This window comes from Castor canadensis, chromosome 8 (genome assembly GCF_047511655.1).
Source record: "Castor canadensis chromosome 8, mCasCan1.hap1v2, whole genome shotgun sequence".
NCBI classification, from domain to species: domain Eukaryota; kingdom Metazoa; phylum Chordata; class Mammalia; order Rodentia; family Castoridae; genus Castor; species Castor canadensis.
The window spans coordinates 34,779,211-34,802,873 of NC_133393.1; the positions used below are offsets into that span (position 1 = coordinate 34,779,211).

At 38.1% G+C, this 23,663-nt stretch overlaps 1 protein-coding gene across 6 annotated transcripts in view; it reads right to left on the bottom strand.

The window, feature by feature from the left end:
* Cdkal1 (CDKAL1 threonylcarbamoyladenosine tRNA methylthiotransferase) overlaps nucleotides 1-23,663 on the bottom strand; it is a 615,415-nt gene that overhangs the window by 19,992 nt on the left and 571,760 nt on the right. For 4 of the 6 annotated variants that reach the window (XR_012450736.1, XM_074082797.1, XM_074082795.1 and 1 more), the window contains one exon: nucleotides 23,120-23,284. The exons of 1 other annotated variant lie outside the window; for it this stretch is intronic. Coding sequence is in view for 4 of the 5 variants with exons in the window: in XM_074082797.1 (XP_073938898.1) it covers nucleotides 23,120-23,284 (165 nt within the window). In the remaining variant the exon portion in view is untranslated. Of the gene's footprint in view, nucleotides 1-22,959; nucleotides 22,987-23,119; nucleotides 23,285-23,663 lie in introns of those variants that run through there. One more of the 6 variants, XM_074082799.1, reaches the window with a different exon arrangement.

A 23,663-nucleotide genomic window follows, 5' to 3' on the forward strand; every position in this document is an offset into this window, starting at 1 on the left:
CGCGCGCGTGCAAAGTTCTGGAATCTTGGCTGGAGGCACATTTATTTTTACTTCTTCCTCCCAGTCATTTTTTTTAATCCAAAGAGAAGGCATGTGGAAATGGTTCTTTTACTAGCTAACCTTAAGGAAAATCCAAGTTCTTTACTCACTGGGTCAAAGTTTGGAAATTATTTTAGGACTTGTGAGTCTCTTTTTTGCTAACTATCATCCACAGATATATGGGTAAATACACATGTGTGCATACACACATGGGAGGCCTTAACATATAGAAGGAACTAAGAGGCATGCTTCGATCTACAAGGCCTATAATCAGTGTTCATGATGGCGGCAGAAATCTGAAGTCATTTATTTCAAATAAATTGGCTGGAGATAACCATGAGTACAAAGGAAAGCTGCTCCGCAGGTGTAGCAGAGCTAAAGATAGAATATTCAAGTTGGGTCAAGATGCTATACTGAAAATGAAGTGCTTTCAATAATCTCTTAAACTATAACTGAAACCATTCTCATTCCACGGAGTGAACACAGGAAATGGTAAGTGAAGATGTTGATAAACATAACCACTGGGAATCTTGAATTTGATCTTTAATCAATTCAACTCAAATAGTCACAACTAAGAGTTCCCTTTCAACTAGGTAATCGTGAGAGTGTGCTGGCAGATGTTTGGTTTGTTTATTAAATGAAAAAAGACTCCATGTGTGATGCTTGCAGTTTTTGTAATGCCACCCTCTCATAAGTTCTAAGTATCATTTCAATGATACTAGAAATACAGTTGTAGCATCATTGAGCTCTATGAACTGCATAAAATGAATAAAGGAGATGATGGGTGCTTTGTTCCATCTCAAAGAATCTCATAAATGACAAGTTAACATGTAAAGTGTTGCCAACAGATGATCATGATGAGAACAGTTACATGGTACATACTTACTATAATTACACTAACATCAGCCATCAGAAGAAAGTTCACATCTCTATGTACTTTATTTCCAAAGATCCATTATGCCTTCTTCCAAAAATCTACTCCAATGCATGCCCATTCTCCCTTTCTGTTTCTGTTTTGAATATAGTTTTCATAGAGTGAAAAAAAATCACTTAAAATAATGGCTATAAAATTAGTATTAAGAGATGTAATGACTTACATCAAAGTGAAAGTGTTGTAGGCAGCCTTGAAGATGGCCCCTAATGACCTTGCTTCCTAGTATTCAAATCTTTGGCAAATGCCTTCCTCTTTGCTAAGGGCTAAAGTTACTGACTTGTTTCTAATTAATTATACTTGGCAAAAATGATAAAATGTCACTTTTGAAAGCAGGTTTCACAAAAACCATTTTTCTCACTTTCTTTTGCTTGCTTGCTCTGAGGGAAGCCAGCCACTATGAGTGAACTGACCTGTGCACAAGTCCACATAGGAAAGGATTAAGACCTCTGACCAGCAGCAGCAAAGGACAAGCTCAATGTAACAAGCCTTGAGAAATAATGAGTCAGAAAGTCCATTCCAGTTGAGCCTTTAATGAGATGATATCCCTAACTGCTCCCTGACTGCAGCCTGCTCTGAGCCAGAGGTACCCATGTCAGCAATATCCAGATTTCTGACCCACAGAAACTGTGAGGTAACAATGTGGTTTACAGCTGCTAAGTTATGAGATAATTTGCTATACTTCATAGATAACTAATACAAAGATGCCAAGTAGAAGGCTAGATATCAGTTCACATATATATATAGAAACTTGATTTATACAGGCATTGTACACTAGGAAAAATAGACTTCCAATAAAATTTTCTGGAATAATTGGTTACACACACATTAAGCAGTGAAATTTAACCTCTACCTATCACACTTAAATCCAGGTATATTAAACACCTGTCTGGCAAAGGCAAAACAGGAAAACTTTCAGAAGACAATTTGATAGTAAAACCTTTCTAACTGACAAGGTAGGACATAACTTCTTAAATCACAAAAATATACAAAGTTGTAAATGGCACCAAAAGGAGGTAAAGACAAGCCAAAATCTAGGAAAAGACACTTGCTTCACATGTAGCCAATTTTAGACTGTAGAAATAAATCCTAGAGAAACCAATGGGTAGCAGGTCCAACATGGCTGAACAGAGGTGCCTGGCATGCAACTCTACCATAAAGAAGAACCAGGGCAACAAAAAAAAAAGCTCTGTTGTGAGGACAGTGGTTGAGGAATAAGTCTGGAAGTCAGCAAAGAACCTTTGTGAACCCTAAACAACATGGAGTCAGAAAGGCAACCTAGCCAACAGACTCCACACTGTTGGAAAAGGGTAAGTGGGAAAATAGCACTTTGTAGCAGCACATTGGCTATCCTAACTGCAGGACTCCATGGTCCTCACAGGCTTTAAATGCAGCTTGGAGAACTGGCTGGTCTAAGTGTTACTATTGTGATCCAAAGAAGGAGTCACCTGGGTACCCTCCAAGAAGCCCCAGAAGCCAAGTTGCTACAGCAGTCACCACTAGATGGCATTCTGTTTTATGGCAGCAGCCTTCTCTCTGCCAGAAGCCTTGGGCACGACTCACAGGGTGGAGAACAGACCCCTCAGCATACTACAGTTTTAGGACCTGTGGCTGTCACAGCCACAAGCCTGGGACAAACCAGTGCCTGCCTTAAAGGAACCAGGGAAGGTCACCTTCCCAGCCCTGAATTGGGACTATGGCACCCATTCCATGAGCTCTGGGGAAAGTTTCATCCACATTCTGCAACTCCAGGAATGCAGCCACCAGTGCACCAAATCCAGCACCACTTGCACTCTACTGGCAGAAACCAGGGGAGGTCTTTCCTTTGACTCATAGCCTTGAGACTGCAGGTACTGATGCAAAAAGTCCCAGAATTACCTATACCTGGTCTAGAATCTGGAGAAGGTTTCATCTGGGTCATGCAACTCCAAAAAGTGGCAACCAGTGCTACATGCCCCATCATACCCAGAAATTGTTCCCAGAGGACTACAGAAAGGTCCCCCTTACATCCCACAACTTCAGATCTTCAGTTACTAGTGCCACAGACCCTAGCATCAACTGTGCTCATCCCACAGATAGAACCTAGAAAAGGTTCTATCCTACCCTGTGGCTGCAGGTGCCACAGGCACAGATATCTCCTGCTTCATCCAAGGGAGCTAAAGGAGATCTCTTTTATATCCTGTGGCTCTGGGACCATGACTACTGGTACCACAGCTACAGGTACCAGAACAATGGTGTCACCTGTTTTCCCTGTGGACAGTCCTTTCCATATTCACTGAGACAATCACAAGCCCCAGTGCCATCAGGTTTGAACTCTGTGTGACTTGTGGTCATGTGCCTTTGGAAGCTGATAGGCACTACAAGATCATACACCTACATTCATGAGCCACTGCAGTCCATACCATTAAGGCACTCATAGACTCTGCTCACATCAATTTCAGCTAAAGTTTAGAGACTAAACTTTAGTTGGAGACTAGTTTAGCTCGACTAGAATCAAAGTCAAAGCACCTACCCAAGTAACACCTTATACCTATCCAAATGAAAAAAAAATCATCTGCAAAATTTATTTCAGAAAACTGAAAGAAAACTGTTACACAGACATCAATGTAGGAATAAAAGAAATACAAAAGAGAATACAACACATCCAAAGGAACACAATTCCCAAGAAATAGGTCCCACTTTGAAGGAAATTTATGAAATTCCTAAAAAAAGAATTCAAAATAATGATCCCAAAGAAACTCAGTGAGATGCAAGAAAATACAAATAAACAATACAAAGAAATGAGAAAAACAATTCATAATATGAATGAGAAAATCATCAAAGACAAAACACACACACAAAGACTAATCAGAATCCTTAGCGCTAAAAGTGTCAACAAAATAAAAAAATACAATTCAGAACTTCTTCAATAGACTGGAACAAGCAGAAGAAAGAATCTCTGAACTTGAGAACATGTCATTTGAATTGACTCAGTAAGCTCCCCCCTCCAAAAAATGAGAATGGAAAAAGCCTACAGTATATATAGGTAACATTAAGCAAACATACTCACATCATGGGAATTAGAGGAGAAGGAAAGTGTGTGTGTGTGATGGATTGAAAACCTGTTTCACAAAATAACAATGGAAATATGTCCAAATTGTTAAATGGCTATGATCAACCTGATACAAGAAGGACAAAGCACACAACTAGATTTTCCAAAAAAGACACCTTCACAAAGGCACATTGTTAGTCAAAAGAACAAAACAAAGAATTCTAACATCAGCAAGAAAAAAGCATCAGGGCACATATGAGGGAATCCGATTTCTCAGCAGAAACACTACAAACCAGAAGAGAATGGGATGATATATTCAAAATTTTAAAAATCCTGCCAACCAAGAACTCTATACCCAGCAAAGTTACCCTCCAGAAATGAAGGAGAAATAGGTTTTTCCCAGATGGAAGCAGAAACTGAAGGAATTTCTCACACTGACCAGTCCCACAAGAAATGCTTAAGGGAGTCCTATAAGAGAAACAAAAGGATAACTGCCACCATGAAAAACACAAATGCACAAAACTCATCAGAAAGACAGATACATGAAGGAGAATCAAATTTTGATTCAGAAAACTACCAAATCACAAAGATAAATGAGATGTTGAAAGAAATAAGAAATATGCAAAACAAGAAGAAAATAAATGATAAAATTATGGGAAGAAGATTATACCTATCAACAATAATCTTGAATGTAAATGGATCACATTTACCAAGTAAAAGACATAGGTTGGCTAAAAGGATTAAAAAACAAAAACAACAAAAAATATGCATATGTTGCCTATAAGAAATTCACTTGGGCTGGTGGAGGGGCTCAATTGTTTCAGTGCTTACTTACCTAGCAAGCACAAGGCTCTGAGTTCAAACCTCAGTACTACCAAAAACTAAAAGAAACTCACTTTGCTGGTAAAATTGCACAGAGTGAAAGTGAATGGTTGGGAAAATATATCATGCAAATGGAAACTGAGCAAGAGTAGCTAACCTCATATAAGATAAAGCAGCCTTAAGCAAACACTGCAAAAAGAGGCAAAGAGGTCATTATATACTGATAAAAGGATCAATTCAACAAGACATACAATTATAAATACTATAAATGCACTGGACATTGGGCCATCCAGATATATAAAGTAAGTAAAATTATAATGATCGAAAGGGAGAGAGAAACTCCAATACAAAAATAGGTGAGGACTTCAACACCACACTATTCTCAATGGTGGATCATCCAGACAGAAAACTGTCAAAGAAACATCTAAGTTGAACCATATTATGGAACAATTAGACTATCAGACATTTATAAAACATTTCATCCAAGATCTACTGAATACACATTCATCCGATCAGTACATGGAACCTTCTCCAAAAAGATCATGTGTAAGGCCATAAGTCAAGTCTCAATAAATTTAAATAATGAACTCATATCAAGTATCTTGTTAGAACATATGGAATAAAACTACAAGTCAATAAAAATGGAAAATACATAAATATATAAAAATTGAGTCACATGCTCCTAAATGACCAAAGGGTAACTGAAATAATTAAAAGGGAAAGAAAAAATATTGCTGAAGCTGGGTGTGGTGGTACATGATTGTAATACCAGCACTTGTGAGGCTGAAGATGGAGGATTGAGAGTTTAAGGCTAGCCTGGTTAACACAGTGGAACCCTATCTCAAAAACATTTTTTATTGAAATCAATGAAAATAACATATTTTATCAAAATCTGTGGAATATAACAACGGCACTACTAAGAGGGAAGTTTGTAGCAAGAAATACATACATTAAAAATGAGAATGATTTCAAATAAATAACCTAACAATGCATCTCAAGGACAAACCAAACCCCAAATTTGGAAAGAAATGATAAAGATCAGAGCTGAAATAAATATAGTCAAAACTAAGAAAAATAGATAAAAAACTACAATCAATGCAACAATTTGTTTATTTAAAGAAGATAAAGTTAATCTTGGTAGACTTAAATAAGAAAAAAAAAAGACCCAACTAAATAAATTCAGAGATGAAAAGGGAGAAATTACAATTAATACCACAGAAATACAAAGAATCAATAAGAAACCACTGCAAAGTATCACATGCTAAAAAACTGGAAACACTAAGAGAATAAATTCCTCAATGTATATGACCTACCAAAATTGAATGAAAAATAGAAAAGCTCAATGGATGAATAATGAGTAATGAGACTAAAGCAGTTGGAAAAGAAGTTAAATTATCCATGTTTGCAAATAACATGATTTTATACATAGAAAACCTAGGTACTCTATTAAAAAGCTATTAGAACTGGTAAATGAATACAGTAAAGTTGCAGAATATAAAATCAACATACAAAAAAAGTAGCATTTTTTATATACCAATAATGAGCTTGCTGAACAAGAAACCAAGAAAGGAATCCTGGTCAAAACTGCTACAAAGAATATTTAGGGATAAATTTAGTCAAGGAAGTAAAAGATACATACAATAAAATTATAAAACATTGATGAAAGAAAGTATAGAGGACACACACACAAAAATGATGGCTTAGAAGACTTAATATTGTTAAAATGACCATATTACTCACAGTGATCTATAGATTCAATGCAATTCCCATCAAAATATCAATGACTTTCATCACTGAAAGTGAAAAAGTAATCTTAAAATTCACATGGAACCACAAGACTGAGAATAGTCAAAGTGATCCGGGAGGTGGTGGGGGCAGGGGGTGGGATGGGATGGGGAGAACAACAACAAAATACAACACAAACAATGCTGGAAAGTATCACAGTATCTGATTTCAAAACATACCACAAAGCTGTAAGAAGCAAAACAACACAGTACTACATTAAAACAAACAAACAAAACATTTAAGCCTGGCACAGGTGGCTCATGCCTATAATCCTAGCTACTCAGGAGGCAGAGATCAGGAGGATCACAGTTTGAAGCCAGCCCAGGCAAATAGTTTGTGAGACCCTATTTCAAAAAAACCCATCATAAAAATGGTCTGGTGAAGTGACTCAAGGCATAGGCCCTCAGTTCAAACCCCAGTATCCCCCCAACACAAAAATTATTTAAACCAATAAAAGAGAGCAGAGAAGCCAGAAATTAATCTACATTCATATAGCCAACTAATATTTGACAAAGGTAACAAGAACATACAGGAGATAAAACACAATTTTTTCAATAAGTTGTGCTGACAAAATTGGATATACATATGGGGGAAGAAGGAAACTAGATCCCTTCCTCTCACCAGACACAAAAATCAACTAAAATAGTCAAAGAAAACTTGAAACATGAAATTTCTTGAGACATACAAGAAAATATGGAGTAAACACTTCAAGAGATTGGTTCAGACAATGACTTTTTAGATAATGACCCCAAAGACACAGGCAAGAAAAGTAAAAACAAACAGGATTATATCAAACTAAGAAGCTTCTGCAGAGCAAAGGCAGCAATGAACAATCAAGAGGTAAGCTTCAGAATGGGAAAAAATATGTGCAACAATTCATCACCAGACAAAGGATTAATCATTCATCATCAGACAAGGTATTATAAGGAAATCAAAAAGTTGTACATCTTCCCCTTTCCCCCCCAAAAAAGGAAGAAAGAAAAATGATCCAATATTTTTAAATGGGCCAAAGAGAATACATGCAGGGAATGCAGAGAAAGAAGTGCTCTTCCACTGTTGGTGGGAATGTGAAATAGTACAGCCATTATGAAGAACACTAGGAGAGTCCTTAGAAACTTGAAAAATAGAACTACCCTTTCAACCTACAATTCACCACCCAGTATACATATGTATGTATGTATGTATATATATATATATATATATATATCCAAAGGAGATGAAATCATTAGGCTAAAAAGGGCTTGCTTATACTTCCATGTCTATGGCAGCACTATTTATAATAGCTAAATTATGGAAACAACCAAGATACCCGTAAATGATGAATGGATAAAAAAGATGTAGTATATATACCCAACAGAATATTACTCAGCCAGAAAAATAACATCAGTTATCCCTACTATGCAGGAGGCACAGGTAAGAGGATTATAGTCCAAGGCTGGCCCCTGGCCAAAAAAAAAAAAAAGTGAGACTGTCTGAAAAATAACCTAAAGCAAACACAAACCTTCAGCAAACCTAATGCAAAAACAGACATGTCACATGGACATCTAAGAGAAATACATTCCAAGCAGAGGGACCAGGAGGTGGAGAGGCCCCCAAGGGAGTACACCTGGCATGTTCATGTTCAAGGAGCAGCAGGCAGGTCAGTGTGGCTGGCTTAGCATGCCTGAGATGAGGAAGGTCGAGGAGCTGGGTCTTGTAAGCCACTATGGGGTCTTGGTTTTCACTCTCAACAAGCTGGGCAATCCTACATGGTTTTCTTCTATTTTAGCTTTTTATGGTGGTAAAATATTTATAACATAAAAATTTACCATTTTAACCATTTTTAAGTGTACAATTCAGTGGCATTAATTATATTTATGACATTAATCACATTTACTAGGATTACCCAGCTGTGAAGTCTGCTATTCCCAAAACTTTGCTATCATCCCAAAGAGAAACTCGGTGACCATGAAGAAATAACTTCCCAACTCCACCCACAGCCTCTGATAACCTGCTGACCTGATAGGACCATATTTGTCCTAGTTTGGTCTGACTTATTTACCTTCATAATGTTTTGAGGCCTCTCCATGTTATAACTAACACATGCTAGAACTTCATTTCTATTGTAACATACACCAGATTATATTTATCCACTCAGCTGTTGATGGATAGGTAGGTTGGTTGCTTTTGGCTAGTGTGAATAATGCTGGTGTGAACAGTGGAATACAAGGATCTTTTGAGTATCTGTTTTCAGTTCTTTGGGGTATATATGTAGGAATAGAGTTGGAGAGTTGTGTTCAACTCTGAATGGTTTTATGCAGAAGCAGGACCAGGGAAAGCAGTCAGGCAGATTTTTTGTGATATCTTCAGATCATACACACAGAGCAGGGAAAGTCACCTCCTACAAGAATATTTATGACTCACAGTGAATAACACTATACCACAGATGCTTTGTGGCTATTCAAAGGAACTGACCACCTATGAAGGATGACAAAAAAAAGTAACTCCAAGTCAAGGGAAAAAGGAGGAACTTAAGAACACCATCAAAATCTTTATTTCAGACAACAAACACCCTTTACAAATGCTATGGCTGCTTATAAATATGCCTAAAACACTTAACAACTACATCCTATTCTTATGGTACATCTATGATTGGGAAAAAAAAATCATTCATGCCCATGGCTGAAATATTATTAATCTCGATTAACTAAGCCCTAATAAATCTTTACTGACCATCACCATGCTACATTTCTACACCACATATTCATCCAAAACTTACTGTTCTGAGTGTTTCCCATGCATTATCTCACTTTTTGATAAAAATGCCCTGTCGAATAGGATTTATTATTCCCAGTTTATAGATAAGAAAACTATCTAGAAACGGTAAGTGACTAGAAGACTATGGTACAATTAGTAAGGGACAAAAAGAAAATTCCCAAGCCACAAGTCTGCCTCAAAGCTCATAAGCCAAAGGGCTACTTTCTTTTTTGTAAGTGGAGGGTGGTAAGAGGAAGCCCTGGGAGCTGGTGGCCTGAAGAAGGAAAATGCTAATCTTGATACAGTCTTTAATACTTCTTTGCTTTTGTTGCCCTTGGGTGTCTCTCTCAAAAGGTGGCAAATTTGAAAGGCACTGCATCCAAATTTTATTGGTTGACTTCTTACCAGATAAGTGTTCCAGATAACTGACTTGACTAATGGTTTGAATATTTATGTTTCTCAGTAATTTCACAAAATTGCCTTTGGGAAATTCAGGGACAGGAGAAAATTTGTTTCTCTAATGCCCTATAAATTGAAAACACTGAAAAACTACACTAGAAAACAACTATATCCTATTCTTTTGAACATGCTCTATTTTATTTATTGATTTAAAAAGTGTTCCGTTATTTTAGGCACAATGCAAAGTCTGAGTATGTTAGGAGAAATGGGCTGTAACTTTCATCATGAGAGCGGATGGAAGAAAACTAAAATTTATGGTTAAAAGCCCCACTCTGAAGCACTCATTCTTATAGTTCCCATGAAAAGAACTTAACTTTACAAGATTGTTATCCTTCTAAAAAGAAGTTTTTGCAATCTGCTTATCAAGATGTCAAATGGCTTCAAAGAGCAGGCTGAGTAGCTTGACTGTGATTTGTTTAAAACTCAAAGAATATATTCATGTCCTGAGTTGAAGTAACAGAAGATTTAAACGTATTATGTACTCCAACTTCTCTGCTTTTGGTAGAGAGCTATCTATTCCACTCCACGTATCACTGAAAGCCATGTGCATTCAACAAATACGTGCTGAGCACTAGCTCTGGGATGCTGTGTTAGGGCCTAGAGCCGAAGGTGAACAGACAAGACAGGGTGACCCTGCTCTTGTGAGCGTTCCCTTTCATAGACAACTTAATATATTATTCTTATGCTAAAAAATACTTTCCCACATGCATCATAGATACTTCTAGCATTCACCCATATCTTCTCTTGTTTAGATAGAGAGAAGTATGTATGTCCCAGACTTGAAGTCAGGTGGGGCCATGTGAATAGTCTGGACAATGAATGGGAACAGAAATACCATATGTCACTCCCTGCTGAGACTGTGAAAGGCCTGCTTCTCCAACATTTCTTTCCAGCATTTCTCTTGCCTTGCAATGAAGATACTCAGTCCACCTGGGTGCAACCCTGAGCACGCAGAGTGAACAATCCCTAACTCTACAGTCCCTGCTCTGTGATACCAGATGTTTCATGAACAGGACACAAACATTTGCTGTTGTGGTAAGACTAAGATTTTGGGGTTAATCTGTTACTGCAGCACAGCCTAAATGATCTTCAACTAAAGTATATGCTTGTCTAATGTATTAATATGAATCTTGTTTGACTTCAAAGCCCAGAGGTCCCACTCTTCATAATGAACACGATTTCCCAACTGCTCACAACTGCTTATGGATACACAGGGCAAGTCAAATATATTCCTGTGCATTCTATCACTTGCCTTATATTTCTTTCATAGAAAAATTTCCTTCTTCACTTACCCGATAAGGTCCTTCTCACCTTCAAAGTCCTGTTCTAATTCAACTATATTCATGAAAACCTCTTCTCTCCACATTTTACCTTATTGATATAGATTCCAAAAAAACATTTCCCAAGCTCCTTTGTCCCTAGAGTGCAAACATAAGAACCAGATTCCACAATCAGATATAACACATGAGTGACAATGATTGTGAAGAGGAAGTAGACAGGGTGTGGGGCCTTGCAGGGCAGACGGGACAGAGGCAACAGCTCTAGCCAGCAGCTTCTACGTGGCTTTGGGTGTTGTTTCTGGAAAGCTCAACAATGGTTCTGCTTCCCGACTCTTCTATTGATTCTGTGAAACTACGTACTATCCCTTTAGAAACCCCTACCTATTTAAAATAGCTCAGCTGTTCCCTGCTGCCCGCAAAGAACCCTGACCCATACACTCATACCTCTCCAAAGACTTTGTGCCCCATTCTGATCTGATGCCACCTAATTTTGGACAACAGAAGTTAATTTCTTACAGTTCCAGACTGTAGGAAGTCTAAGATTGGGATGCTGGGAGATCTGGGGTCTAATGAGTCGTACTGGAGATTAAACTTAGGACCTTGTGCTTACTAGGCAAGTGCTCTACCACTTGAGCTATGCCCCCTGTCCTTTACGCTTTTAGTTGTTTTCATGCTTTTGCCTGCCTGACCTTGGTTGGGGTTCATCCTACTTTTGCCTCCACAGTAGAGTGGAGAGTTACAATTTGGGGAGTGAAAGGATACTATAACTAATGATACCAGAACAACAGGTACAAACCAGGACAGTCTCAAACTGAGACACAGGGTCCATACTTGGCATTGATAATTATTACATTTGGAGAAGTAATACAACCAAAATGAGGGTGCTGAAGAGGAGTTCTGGATACCTGGTCCCAATCGCCATAGGAGAGAATGTTCTCCTCCAGGCTCCACAGTCCCAGCCCACAGGGACTGTAGGTAGGTAGCTGGCCTTCGATGACTATCTAGGTTCATCAGCAGCTAAAATACAACTTTGGCTCTTATAAGGTAGCCATTCTCACTCAGTGCTTTCATAAGGAAGAAAACCTCTTGCTCTAATAGATTTGCTTCAGATTTGGTAAAAACCATCCACATGTCATATTTTAAGCACAAGAGCAATTGTGTCCTCCAGGACAGTGTACCTCCTCAAGACCCCTTTCCCTCATGCTCCTCCATCTCCCACAAGGATCACACAGGACTACCAGAACAGCCAGACCAAAATCTCCTCACAGGCCAAGGCCGCTTTCATGATTTCTAAGTCCAGTGCCTAAATAATACTATGTCGAATAAAGGGGGAAACTTGTATGAAGCCAGGTATTGCCCACATTCTGTCTCCATGAGCAACTTGGGCTCCAGGGCCTCATTTTAGCTCTTGCCCTCAGTCCTCTTTGCTCTGGGAGTCTGATAGTGCCTTTGTCTCAAGTTCACCGTTCCTTCTCCCACAACACTAAGGGGGCCTGCCAATTGCACCCCATGATGCCTCTTTGTGAGTGTGCACAGCAGTGTAGAGAACTGTGTTCACTGTGTTCAGCTGTGCTAGGCCAGGTTACAATAACAAATGATGCATTACAAGGAAAAAGTCACAAGACTAAGCACATAGTAGAGGCTCACTAAATGGTAGCTATTATTATCTAAGGACAATTAGTTCCCTGACACATGCAGTTCCCCTCACTATGCCCCAGCCACAACCCTCAGGAGTAGGAAAATATCATCAGTGATTGCACAATTAGTGATGCAAGTGAAATGAAAGCTAACTGTTTAGCACCAGCTTGCTCTGATGATACTTTGGGTGATGCTCAAGCTGGTTCTGAAAGGTATTTATTGTAAACATAGTAAATATAGCTTGAACTGATATTGTCATACTAATTCAGCAGCAATGTCCAGTAAGATACGTGGGCAGAGTAGAATAATAGCTATGTATCTAGACTGTGGAACTCAGCTATGCCCTAATCGGTGTGCAAAAGAAACTAATGAGATGCAATTTGAAAAAAGAGAAATGCAGAAAATATTAAGGGTACTGTGTTTTAATTGCTTGTGACACCAATTTAGCATATGGGCAATAAGGAATTCAGTCTTGTATAAAGTTCAAAAAAGGATAAAAAAAAAGAGCTGGAAAAACTTCTTGGGACTGGAGCCAATATCTTGGGGGTGGAAGGAAAATAGGAAGGAACACACCCTCATTTGCTTCTAACACGGTTAGCTGATCTGTTTGAAATAAGATCCACTTTCAACTGTTTTAACTTAATTATTAAGCCATTTCTTAACTTTGTGAATGCAGTTTCCATGTGCTTTCAGATCTGGCCCTGAACTAATAGACCCTTTCACTTCAGTGGTTTTGGAAATGAATGTTATTGAGAGGAAAGCATTTTAACAGTGTTTTTCTAAGGGTCAGAGCTCTGAAAATACAGTATAGTTTGTACATAAAACTCAGCTCACCTGAATATCCTGCTGGCCCTTTGTCTGGTAATGAGGCAAACCATACTACCCTTTAAAACTTCTGCTTCCTTTCCAAAAGCAGCGGGCCGTACTGGTGCTAAGCTATCTAACCACCCAAGTGAACCCATTATTAGGATCAAAGTCCCAACAGATGAGAAACAGGTGGCAGTCAGGCACCGAAGAGCAGCCTTTCTTTAACTTGTAAGAAACAGCATGGAAGGGTCAGGCCTCCATTCTAGAGTATTCTCCTTTAAAAAGGAAAAGGAGGAGAGGAAGAAGTGTTGGCAGGAACAACCAGTGCTAAAGGACTGTAACAGAATGCCCTTTCATTAATTTGTCATTCTCATTATGTGGAGGAGCTTCATAAGTTGATCTGGCTTCACTTGCCATTTTGTCAGAAATCAATGATCAATAATGCATTCAAAATGATTACATAATGTGCAATTTTTACCTTTGTCAGTTAAAGTGAAATAGCGTTTTAGCATGTATTACGAATAATGGTACTAGTAATAGTAGGCAACATTTAGTGACTGCTAAGCCATTTTGTGTGTATCCTATGAAGCAGGTGTTACCATCAACCCCATCTGCAGAGGAGAGAGCTGAGGTGGAGAGATAATGACTCTTTCCAAGGTCATATTTTCCATTAATGGTAGAATGGTAATCTGAATCCAGAATCTATATTCTTAATTGCTATACTGTGCTCTATAGTAAAAATCAACTGAAGCAAAGTACTTTAAAATTAAAGTAAGCAAAACAAAACAAAGTCAGGAAATTCCTACTTTCTAAAGCTATACTTAAGGGTCCTTTCATTGTGTATTTAACACACCTACTATACATCAGGCACTTTGTCCACATTATCTAATTTAATCCTCTGTGAATCAGTTGTTATTTCGATTTTATAAATAAAGACACAGTGATTCAAGGAAGTAAACTGTATAACATCACAGGAATCATCACTGTAGTTTGAACACAAACTCAACAGACTCAAATCCTATAGCTCTTTCACAAAGCCACCCACCTCTTTTTTGAAACCAATTCTACCACTAGGAATGAACTCAAAAAGACAAAACCTTTGCAACAAGGCTTTGTGTTTATAAGCTTAAAATAAGAGGCAAAAATGTTTTTTTCCTATCTGCTACCAGGCACAGAACAGCTCTGACTTCTTAAATATCATTTGGGAAATGGTAAGATTCAAGTGATTTGTTATAAGATGGTCCATACAAGGAGAAAGTATAACAGCAGCAAAGCTAGTTAGCCTTTAATGAGACAGGCGGCAGCACTTTTCATATTCTCTTGTCTTCCTGAGGCGGACATACCACTCTAATACCATTTTTAACTGAACACACACAGAAGATGATAACTACCGTCCATTTTCTCATCATTTTTTGCCTCTATCTCTTCTTGTATCCAATGTAAGCTCATTCTGATATATAAGAAGGAATTACTATTCAGAAGTTATCAAATGAGACCCCTGCAACTAAAGAGGGAAAGGCAGTGTGGACCTGCACTTAAAAACACAGGCTTGGCCCACACCCATCACAATGGCTACTATCAAAATCACAGAATCTAAGAGTTGACAAAGAAGTAGAGAAATTGGAATCCTTGTGCACTATTGGTAGAAATGTAAAATGGTACAGTTGCTATGGAAAACAGTGGTCCCTCAAAATTTTTAAACAGAATAACCATAAAATCCAGCAGTCCAACTTTTGAATAAATACCCAAAAGAACCAAGAGCAAGGACTTGCTTCCAAACACCAAAGTCATTCTTTGCAGAATAGAAAAATCAATTCTAATATTCGTATGGAAGCATAAAAGATCCTGGATAGCAAAAGTCATACTGAACTTAAAGAGTAACGCTGGAAGTATCACAATTTCAGACTTCAAATTATACTGCAAAGCCATAGTAACAGAGATAGGATGGTACTGGCACAAAAACAGACACCAAAATTATTACAACAGAAGACCCAGATATAAAACCACACCCTACAGTCATCTGATCATTGACAAAGGACTCAAAAAATACACTAGAAAAAAAGAGCCTGTTCAATAAGTGGTGCTGGGAAAACTGTTTATCTGTATGCAGAAAACTGAAACTAGACCCCTGTCTCTCACTCTGTACAAAAATCAACTTCCAAATGGATGATAGATCTTAACCTAAGACCTGAAACTTTGAAACTACTACTGGAAAAAATAGGCACTGGTATTTATTTTCTGCATAGGACACCGATTGCCCAGGAAATAATAGAAAGAACTGACAAATGGGGCTGCATCAAATTTAATGTTTTTTGCACATCAAAAGGAGCAATTACCAGAATCAAGAGAAAACCCACAGGATGGAAGACAATCCTTATCAGCTAGTCAACATATAAAGGATTAATATTCAGAATGTACAAAGAGCTCAAGAAACTAAATAGCAAAGAACAAATAATCTAATAAACGGGCAAACAAATCGAACAGTTCTCACAAAAAGAAATTCAAAAGGGCTAGTAAATACATAAAGCAACATTCAAGATCCTTAGCCATGGAGGAAATGCAGGTCAAAACTACACTAAGATTCCATCTCTCCCTACTCAGATTGGCAATCATCAAGAAAACAACAAATGCTGGGGAGGATGTGGGGAAAAAGAAACCCTATATTCTATTGGTGGGAATATAAACTAGTACAACCACCATGGAAATCAGTATGGAGGCTCATGAAAAACTAAAAATAGACCAACTTCATGACCCTACCATACCATTCTTGGGCATATAACCAAAGGAGTGTAAATCAATATACAAGAGAGATACCTGCACACCCATGTGCAGCTCTGTTCACAAGAACCAAACTGTGGAATGTCTCAAGCTCCCAACAACTGATGAATGGATAAAGAAAATATGGTACGTGTACACACACACACACACACACACACACACATACCCACACACATCCTATGCAATATTATTCAGCCATAAAGAAAAACGAAATCTGTCATTTGCAGGAAAATAGATCATCATATTGAATGAAATAAGCAAAGCTCAAAAAGTCAAATATTGCATATTCTCACTAATTTGTGGAACTTAGACCTGAAATGATGATAATGGGACATGACTGTGAAAGGGGGATGGTCTGGGAAGGGGACCAATGGGAAGAGGGAGGAGGAAAGGTAAGGATACTGAGGGGTAAAGAGGATCAAATTACACTACATGTATATATTCAAAGACAACTTAATGAAATCCACCAAACACTGTTTAAAAAAAAGGGGAGGAGGGAGAGAAAAACAGGGATACAATGAAGAGTGAACTTGTTCAAAGTATATTATATGTGTGTATTTAATTACCATATGAAACCTCCTTGTGTTATTAGCATACACTAACTAAAAATGTAATAAGACTATTTTAAAAATTAGATTAACAATTAAAAAAAGAATACAATGGATATTCAGCTCTCAAGAAGAAGGAAATTCTGACATGCTACATTACTGATGAAATCTGAGATTATGTTAACTGAAATAAGCAAGTTACAAAATGACAAACTCAGTGTGATTCTGCTTACATCAAGTACCTAAAGTAGTCAAGTTCATAGAGGCAGAAAGTTAGTTAGAAGTTACCAGAGGCTGACGCAGCCAAATGGGGAGTTACTGTCTAATGACAACATGGTTTTGCAACATGAAGAGTTCTGGAGACTGGTTGCTTAACACTGTGAGTGTATTTTATACTATTTATCCACTTAAAAATTGTTACAATGACAATTTTTATATTAGGTATATAATATAATTATTATAATTATAGCCCCCAAACAGCCAGGTGTAGTGGCTCAAGCTTGTAATCCTAGCTACTTTGGAGGCAGAAATTGCAGTTAGAGACCAGCCTGGGCAAAAAGTGCACAAGATCCCATCTTAATCAAAGGCTGGATGCAGTGGCATTCACCTGTCATCCCAGCTATACAGGGAAGTACAAATAGGAGGATGGCAATCCAGGCTGGCCTGAACATAAAGACCCTATCAAAAAATAACAGAAGCATGAGGCCCTGAGTTCAAACCTTAGTATTGCGCAAAAAAAAAAAAAAAGAGGTTTGAATGTTGGTAAGTCCTGGATATAAACCCTGGCATTCCTTTCCCTGCCTCTAATTCTAATTTTGAATCTGGATAAGTTATTTACGGTCTACTTTCTGTTTTTTTTTTTAAATTAGTATACATTAATTATACAAAGGGGTTTCATTGTGGTGTTTTCACATATGCATATACTTTGATCAAACTCACCCCCTCCATTACTCCTTTTTATCCTCCCACCCTTCAAACAAGTTTTACTGGGGTTCACTATTTTATTTTCATACATGCCTATGAAGTATATTACTAAATCTACTGATGCTCAGACCTGTGACATCAGGACAATGAAAATCCCTTCCTCCACAGGGCAAGACTAGGACGGTGTATCAGAAAGGCAAAAGAGAGAATGGGAAAGGGCATAAGGATGAAATGGGGCAGTAGCCTGCTGGTGGGCTACTTGGTAGGCAAGTGCTCTACTCGAGCCACACCCTTAGTGTTTTTGCTTTAGTTTATTTTACAGGTAGGGTCCTGTGGTTTTTGTCTGGGCTGACCTTTGATGGTGATCTTCAAACCTCCACCGCTCATACAGCTTGAATTACAGGTGTGTGTCACATTCCTGTCTTAAGTTTCTCTAAATTTATATTAAGAAATACATCTAGTGCTACAGTGGCTTAAGAAAGTTTAATTTCAAGAGTATGATTAATTTTAAGTTTTACTTAATTTAATCTTATGCTGGCATTGCTGTGGATCTAACATTCATTACATAAAAATCTTAATTTCAAAGAAAAAAAAAAAAAAAGAAAATCCCTTCCTCACTGGGTTCTGAGGATGACATGAACTAATTTAGGATATTTGGCATGGTACTTGGTCCAGAATAATCTCTCTGTAATTGCTGGCTTGGGATCTTAGCAGAAGGCATGGAATGTTTAGCCAATGGCAATTAAGGATAATTATTTTGAGACTTAATAATGTATTATGATTGTTTTTAAAAGAAATATTTCTCTTTGGGAGACTTTACTGATCTGTTTCTAGATAAAATGATAAAAGGGATTTATTTTCTTACAAATAATCAGGATAGGGATAGAGAGGTAGATAGGGACACAGATGACACAAGATGGCTGTGAGTTGACAGCTATTACAGGTGGGTAATAGGTGTGTGGATTAATTATACTCTTTATTTTTGTATGTTCTTGAAAATTCATGAATAGATTTCAACAGAGCTAAATGAAAAAAACTGACCCTCCTCTTTGATGATGGCTTACAGGTAATTTTCTATCCTATTGAGTGGCTGTGGATTTGGTGTGAGTGACATTAGGCTTGTCTACCCCTAGGTTTTCTTCAGATGTTCAACTGCAGTTTCTGCTACTGGTGCTAGGAAAGCCTGGTGTTATTAATTACAATAAATTATTAAAATTGCTCCTATAAATGTCAAACACTCCTTCCTGGCTTAAGAATCATTGTCCTAAAAAGTGGGTCTCAATCTTCAATGTGTATCAATGTCACCAGAGAAACTGTTAAAAAGCAGATCAGACACTGGGTGTGCTGGTGCATGCCTGTAATCCCTGCACTTGGGAGGCAGAGGCAGGAGGATGGGGAGTTCCAGGCAAGCCTGGGCAACTAGGTGAGACCCTGTCTCAAAACAAAGTAAAACAAAACAAAACAAAACAAAACAAAACAAAAGTAGATCACTGAGTCCTACTCCCAGTGTCTGACTCAGGAGCCCTGGGGTGGGGCTGAGAATTTACATTTCTCACAAGTTCCAAGATAATGCTGACACTGCCAGCCTGGGAAGCACACTTTGAGAACTTGTCCTAGAACTTCTATGAAAATGTGTGTGTCCTCTAGTTCCCTTGTCCTTTCTTTCATCCTGAGAAGAAAGCCCCCAGCACACTCACTCACCCCACAGGAAATGTCACAATCTAAGCTTCCTTTGATTTAAATTTCTCCCTTTGAGCTCTAGGATGCCTGACATAAACTTTTTCTGAAATTAATCATATTTTAAAAAAATATTTATTAAATTGAAGGTGGCATTTTGGCTCCCATCTCCCCTAGAAATTATCAGGCTAATTTTGTCTCTCCTTCCTATTCTCTCCTTCTCTTCCTCTAATCAAATGGAAAAGAGGAAGTGTGTAATAATAAAAAGATGTTTTTAGCTGAGATGTATGCAATCTCACCTACTCAGGAGGCTGTGGCAGGAGGATAGTGAGTTTGAGGCCAGCCTCAGCAACTTATTGAGATTCTGATTAAAAATAAAATAATATTAAATAAGGGTTGGGTTGTAGCTCGGTGGTAAAGCACTTGCCTACGATATGAGAGGACCTCTCTGAGTTTCATTCCCAGTACCACAAGAAAAAAAAATTTATATGCCTTTTCCATTAGAGTATAATTTCCTAGAGGACAGTAACCTTTTCACTTTGTTGTACTTTTCCTTTTCTGCCATGTTATGGGCATCTACTTATTTCTATTTGAAAATAACAAGGCCTGATATTAACATTTATGTAATTCAAAGTCCTGCTAGCAGGTAGACATTCAGTTCATTTTGTCAAATGAATGAAATAGTTCAATCTTTGAATCTTAGAGCTAGAAGGCTCCCTAATGGTCATTACTCACTACCATTTTACACGAGACAACCTAGGTTTGTGGACCCTGGCAATGTATGAAAGGTCACCAAATCCACATTACAAGAGCCAGAATACTATAATACAGACTCTTGTCTCCTGGCCTGGCTTCTTCCTGAGTCTGGTATCCCTCTCACCTGTCTCATCAGAAGAGGTCAACAGGACCTAAGGTGAGACAGCATAAGTCCAAAGCTAGGGCTAAATGCTTAGAGAATGATCATAAAATTCTTAATCATGAAATGCATTTATTAGAGAAAAGTTTTGAATATAGTGTAATGTTTTAGATGCTTTGGGCTGTCTAGAGTTCCTTACAAGGTCTACAGAGAGGGGTTATCATTCCAGAAAAACTCAGGAAAAGCCAAGAAAACTCAGAAAAGCTAGAAGTTCTGAAGGGATTGGTTCTTTGGAACTGAACAGATCATCTTAATGGAGAAACATGTGCTCACCCCTGCCAAGCACAACATACACTGCATGACTATGTTCACTTCATTAACAAAGAAAGTTCTTGCACTGAGGTAGTCATCTGAGTCTGTTCTTCCTGCCTCAGGCTTCCTCCCAAGTTCTGGGATTACAAGCATGCACTACCACTACAAGCTAATTAAACAGATTTCACCATTCCAGAGTTCCAGCATATTCATCTGCTATCAAAGAGCTCAAAATGGATGTGAGGGCGATCTGGCTGCGACATCTGTCACCCCATTGATTGCCAGGGTTGATTCGGCTGATCTGGCTGGCTAGGCGGGTGTCCCCTTCCTCCCTCACCGCTCCATGTGCGTCCCTCCCGAAGCTGCGCGCTCGGTCGAAGAGGACGACCATCCCCGATAGAGGAGGACCGTTCTTCGGTCAAGGGTATACGAGTAGCTGCGCTCCCCTGCTAGAACCTCCAAACAAGCTCTCAAAGAGCTCAAAATGCCTGAGACATAACTACAACATCTATCATCTCCTTCAAAATCTTGTACTAACAGAAGTTCTTTTTTTCCTGCTTAATTTGTTTTGATTCTATTTTCAGAAAAAAACACATGCACTACTGAGACAAATTCACTAATAGGGCCTTTTGATTCCAGCAGATTTGGCATGTCTTTAAACCTGACAAATAAAAATGAGTAGTAAAAGCATTTTTAATAAATTTATAGAAAGTCACAAATGGTGATAAAAGACATGCCTAATGTTTCTCTTAATGCAAATACGCACGTCAAAGTTCCTAGCCTTTTGGCTTCATGCATGTGATGAGAATCTATTTCTAAAAGCTGAGGCAGGCCAGCAGCCACCTGGCCTTTGTCCTCATCCTATCTAGGGCTGTGGGCCACACAGAGTAGTTCTGCCAACAGAACTGATGACATTATTTGGTAGGCTAGGAAGAAGGAGAAAGAGGAGAAAAGTCTACCCAAGCAAATTTAAATAGGGCTGATCTTTCAGAAAAAAATATTCTGGGTAAGAAACTATTAGGAGGATGCTACCTTTCCTTACTTAGAGATTATTAGTGATGATGTTTTAAATGAGGCAGGACCTTTGAAACAATAATTTTTTTGAAATCCTTTTTACTGTGGCAATTTAAAATCAACCATGTAGGGCGGGGGATGTAGTTCAGTTGGTGTGCTCACTTAGCATGCATGAGGCCCTGGTTTCAGTCCCCAGCACTGCAAAATAATAATAATAATAATAATAATAATAATAATAATAATAATAACAACAAATCTCATAAAACACACTATGTAATAAAAGGAAAAATAAAAAAGATTAACCAGCTGCCTTGAAAAAATTTTGAAAGCATTAGCTATATCAAGAGCCAAATCTTTAGCAGTATAATTTCATTGTTAGATTACTGCTGTTTCCAGGCCATCCATCTCAACTTATCCTCCAAATAAGATCTTTTAAAAATAATGCAAACGTTAGTGATTATGCTTCTCCAGTTTTAGCAAGATGACTCCCTTGTTGGGGTGTTGACAAAAGGTACTCCACAGGGGACAGAAAGCTGTTCTTACCGATTTGTCACCTATCAAGTTCAGGTGAGGTACCACTCCTGCTGGATTCAAGAGTCCAGTATCACCATCACTGAGAACACGGGTAATACTACTCCCTGTGTCACTATTCCCAAAGTAAAGCTATACTTCTGTGATTTTAATTAACATGCCCTTGAAATTCATTTGAAGAAAAAGCTATCCACAGATTAAAACAATTTCGGAATTACATGGCCAGATAAATATCAGTTATCTTTCTTCCGTATGTTAAGTCATTGCTATATACTTTTTTTTTTTTGGAGCACTTAACAATGTGTTAGAGAAAGGACATCAAATGATGCTTAGAAATGTGATACACATTTTCATTTCACACTCCATCAGCTTTTACAACTGTAGCTCAATGAAATGTAAGAGAGACCTTGGCAAACAGCCATATTTACCAAGGTATAAGATAGGGGTCAGGTTACTTTTTTATAGAAAGAAAATAATGTTTAATTTTCACTCTACATGACTAAAGTAGATATCCAGCTAATACCCTAGTGAAAAGCACCATACTACATATATGACATGGCTTAATGCCTGTTTAACTATATAGATTTTTACTTTATTATAAACAGCTATGTGGGCAAGAAAACATTCCATTCCTCACCCCTTCCACTCAGGATCTACCATGCACAAACATACTGGATCAGATCATGTTTGGTGTTAAGTCTCTTACCTGAAAATAATGGCTTTTACCCTGGAAGCAGAAATAGCTTATTCCCTTTAAAGGCAGAGAAGCGAAGCTACAGGCAACAGCAAAAATGCATCTTTCTAATTCAGATTTCAATCTGTCAGAAAGAATTAAAGCCTCAGCATACATAAAAAGAGAACTATAAATGATTACAGAAACATGGTCTGGAATCACTGCTTCCACAGCTGCTATTTTACTAGTAGGGTGAGAAGAAAGCATCTTCCACTTACCTGTGTTAAACCTGACACTTCTCCCTTTGCTAATGGTTTGCTGATGGATGGTGTGTATACCCTGGCATCCGATACTGGCTGCCCTTTCATAAAATGTTTTCCTGATTCATAAATGTCCACTTCGACCATTTTCCCCATGAATGGTGGGTTCTTTGGCACTAAAACCTTTAAAAAAATTCAGAAGGCTTAACTTTTAAAATAAACTTTATCTTAGAACAGTTTTTGACTTACAGATTTTATAACAAAGATAGTAGAGTTCTTGTATATCCCACACTCAGTTTCCCTTGTTACTAGTGTCTTACATTAGTATGCTCCATTAGTCATAATGAGTGAACCAAAACTGACATATCACTATTAACTTAAGTCCACACTTGATTCAGGCTTCTCAGTTGGTCTCCTAATGTCCTTTTCCTATTCTGGGACCCCATCCAAAGTGGGCTCTATCTTCCAGCTGCTCAAGGATCTGGGGATTCTGTAGGACAGGCAGGTCTTCCTGGGAGGAGCGACCAGCTGTAGACAGAGCTCTTCCAGTGCCAGATGCCTT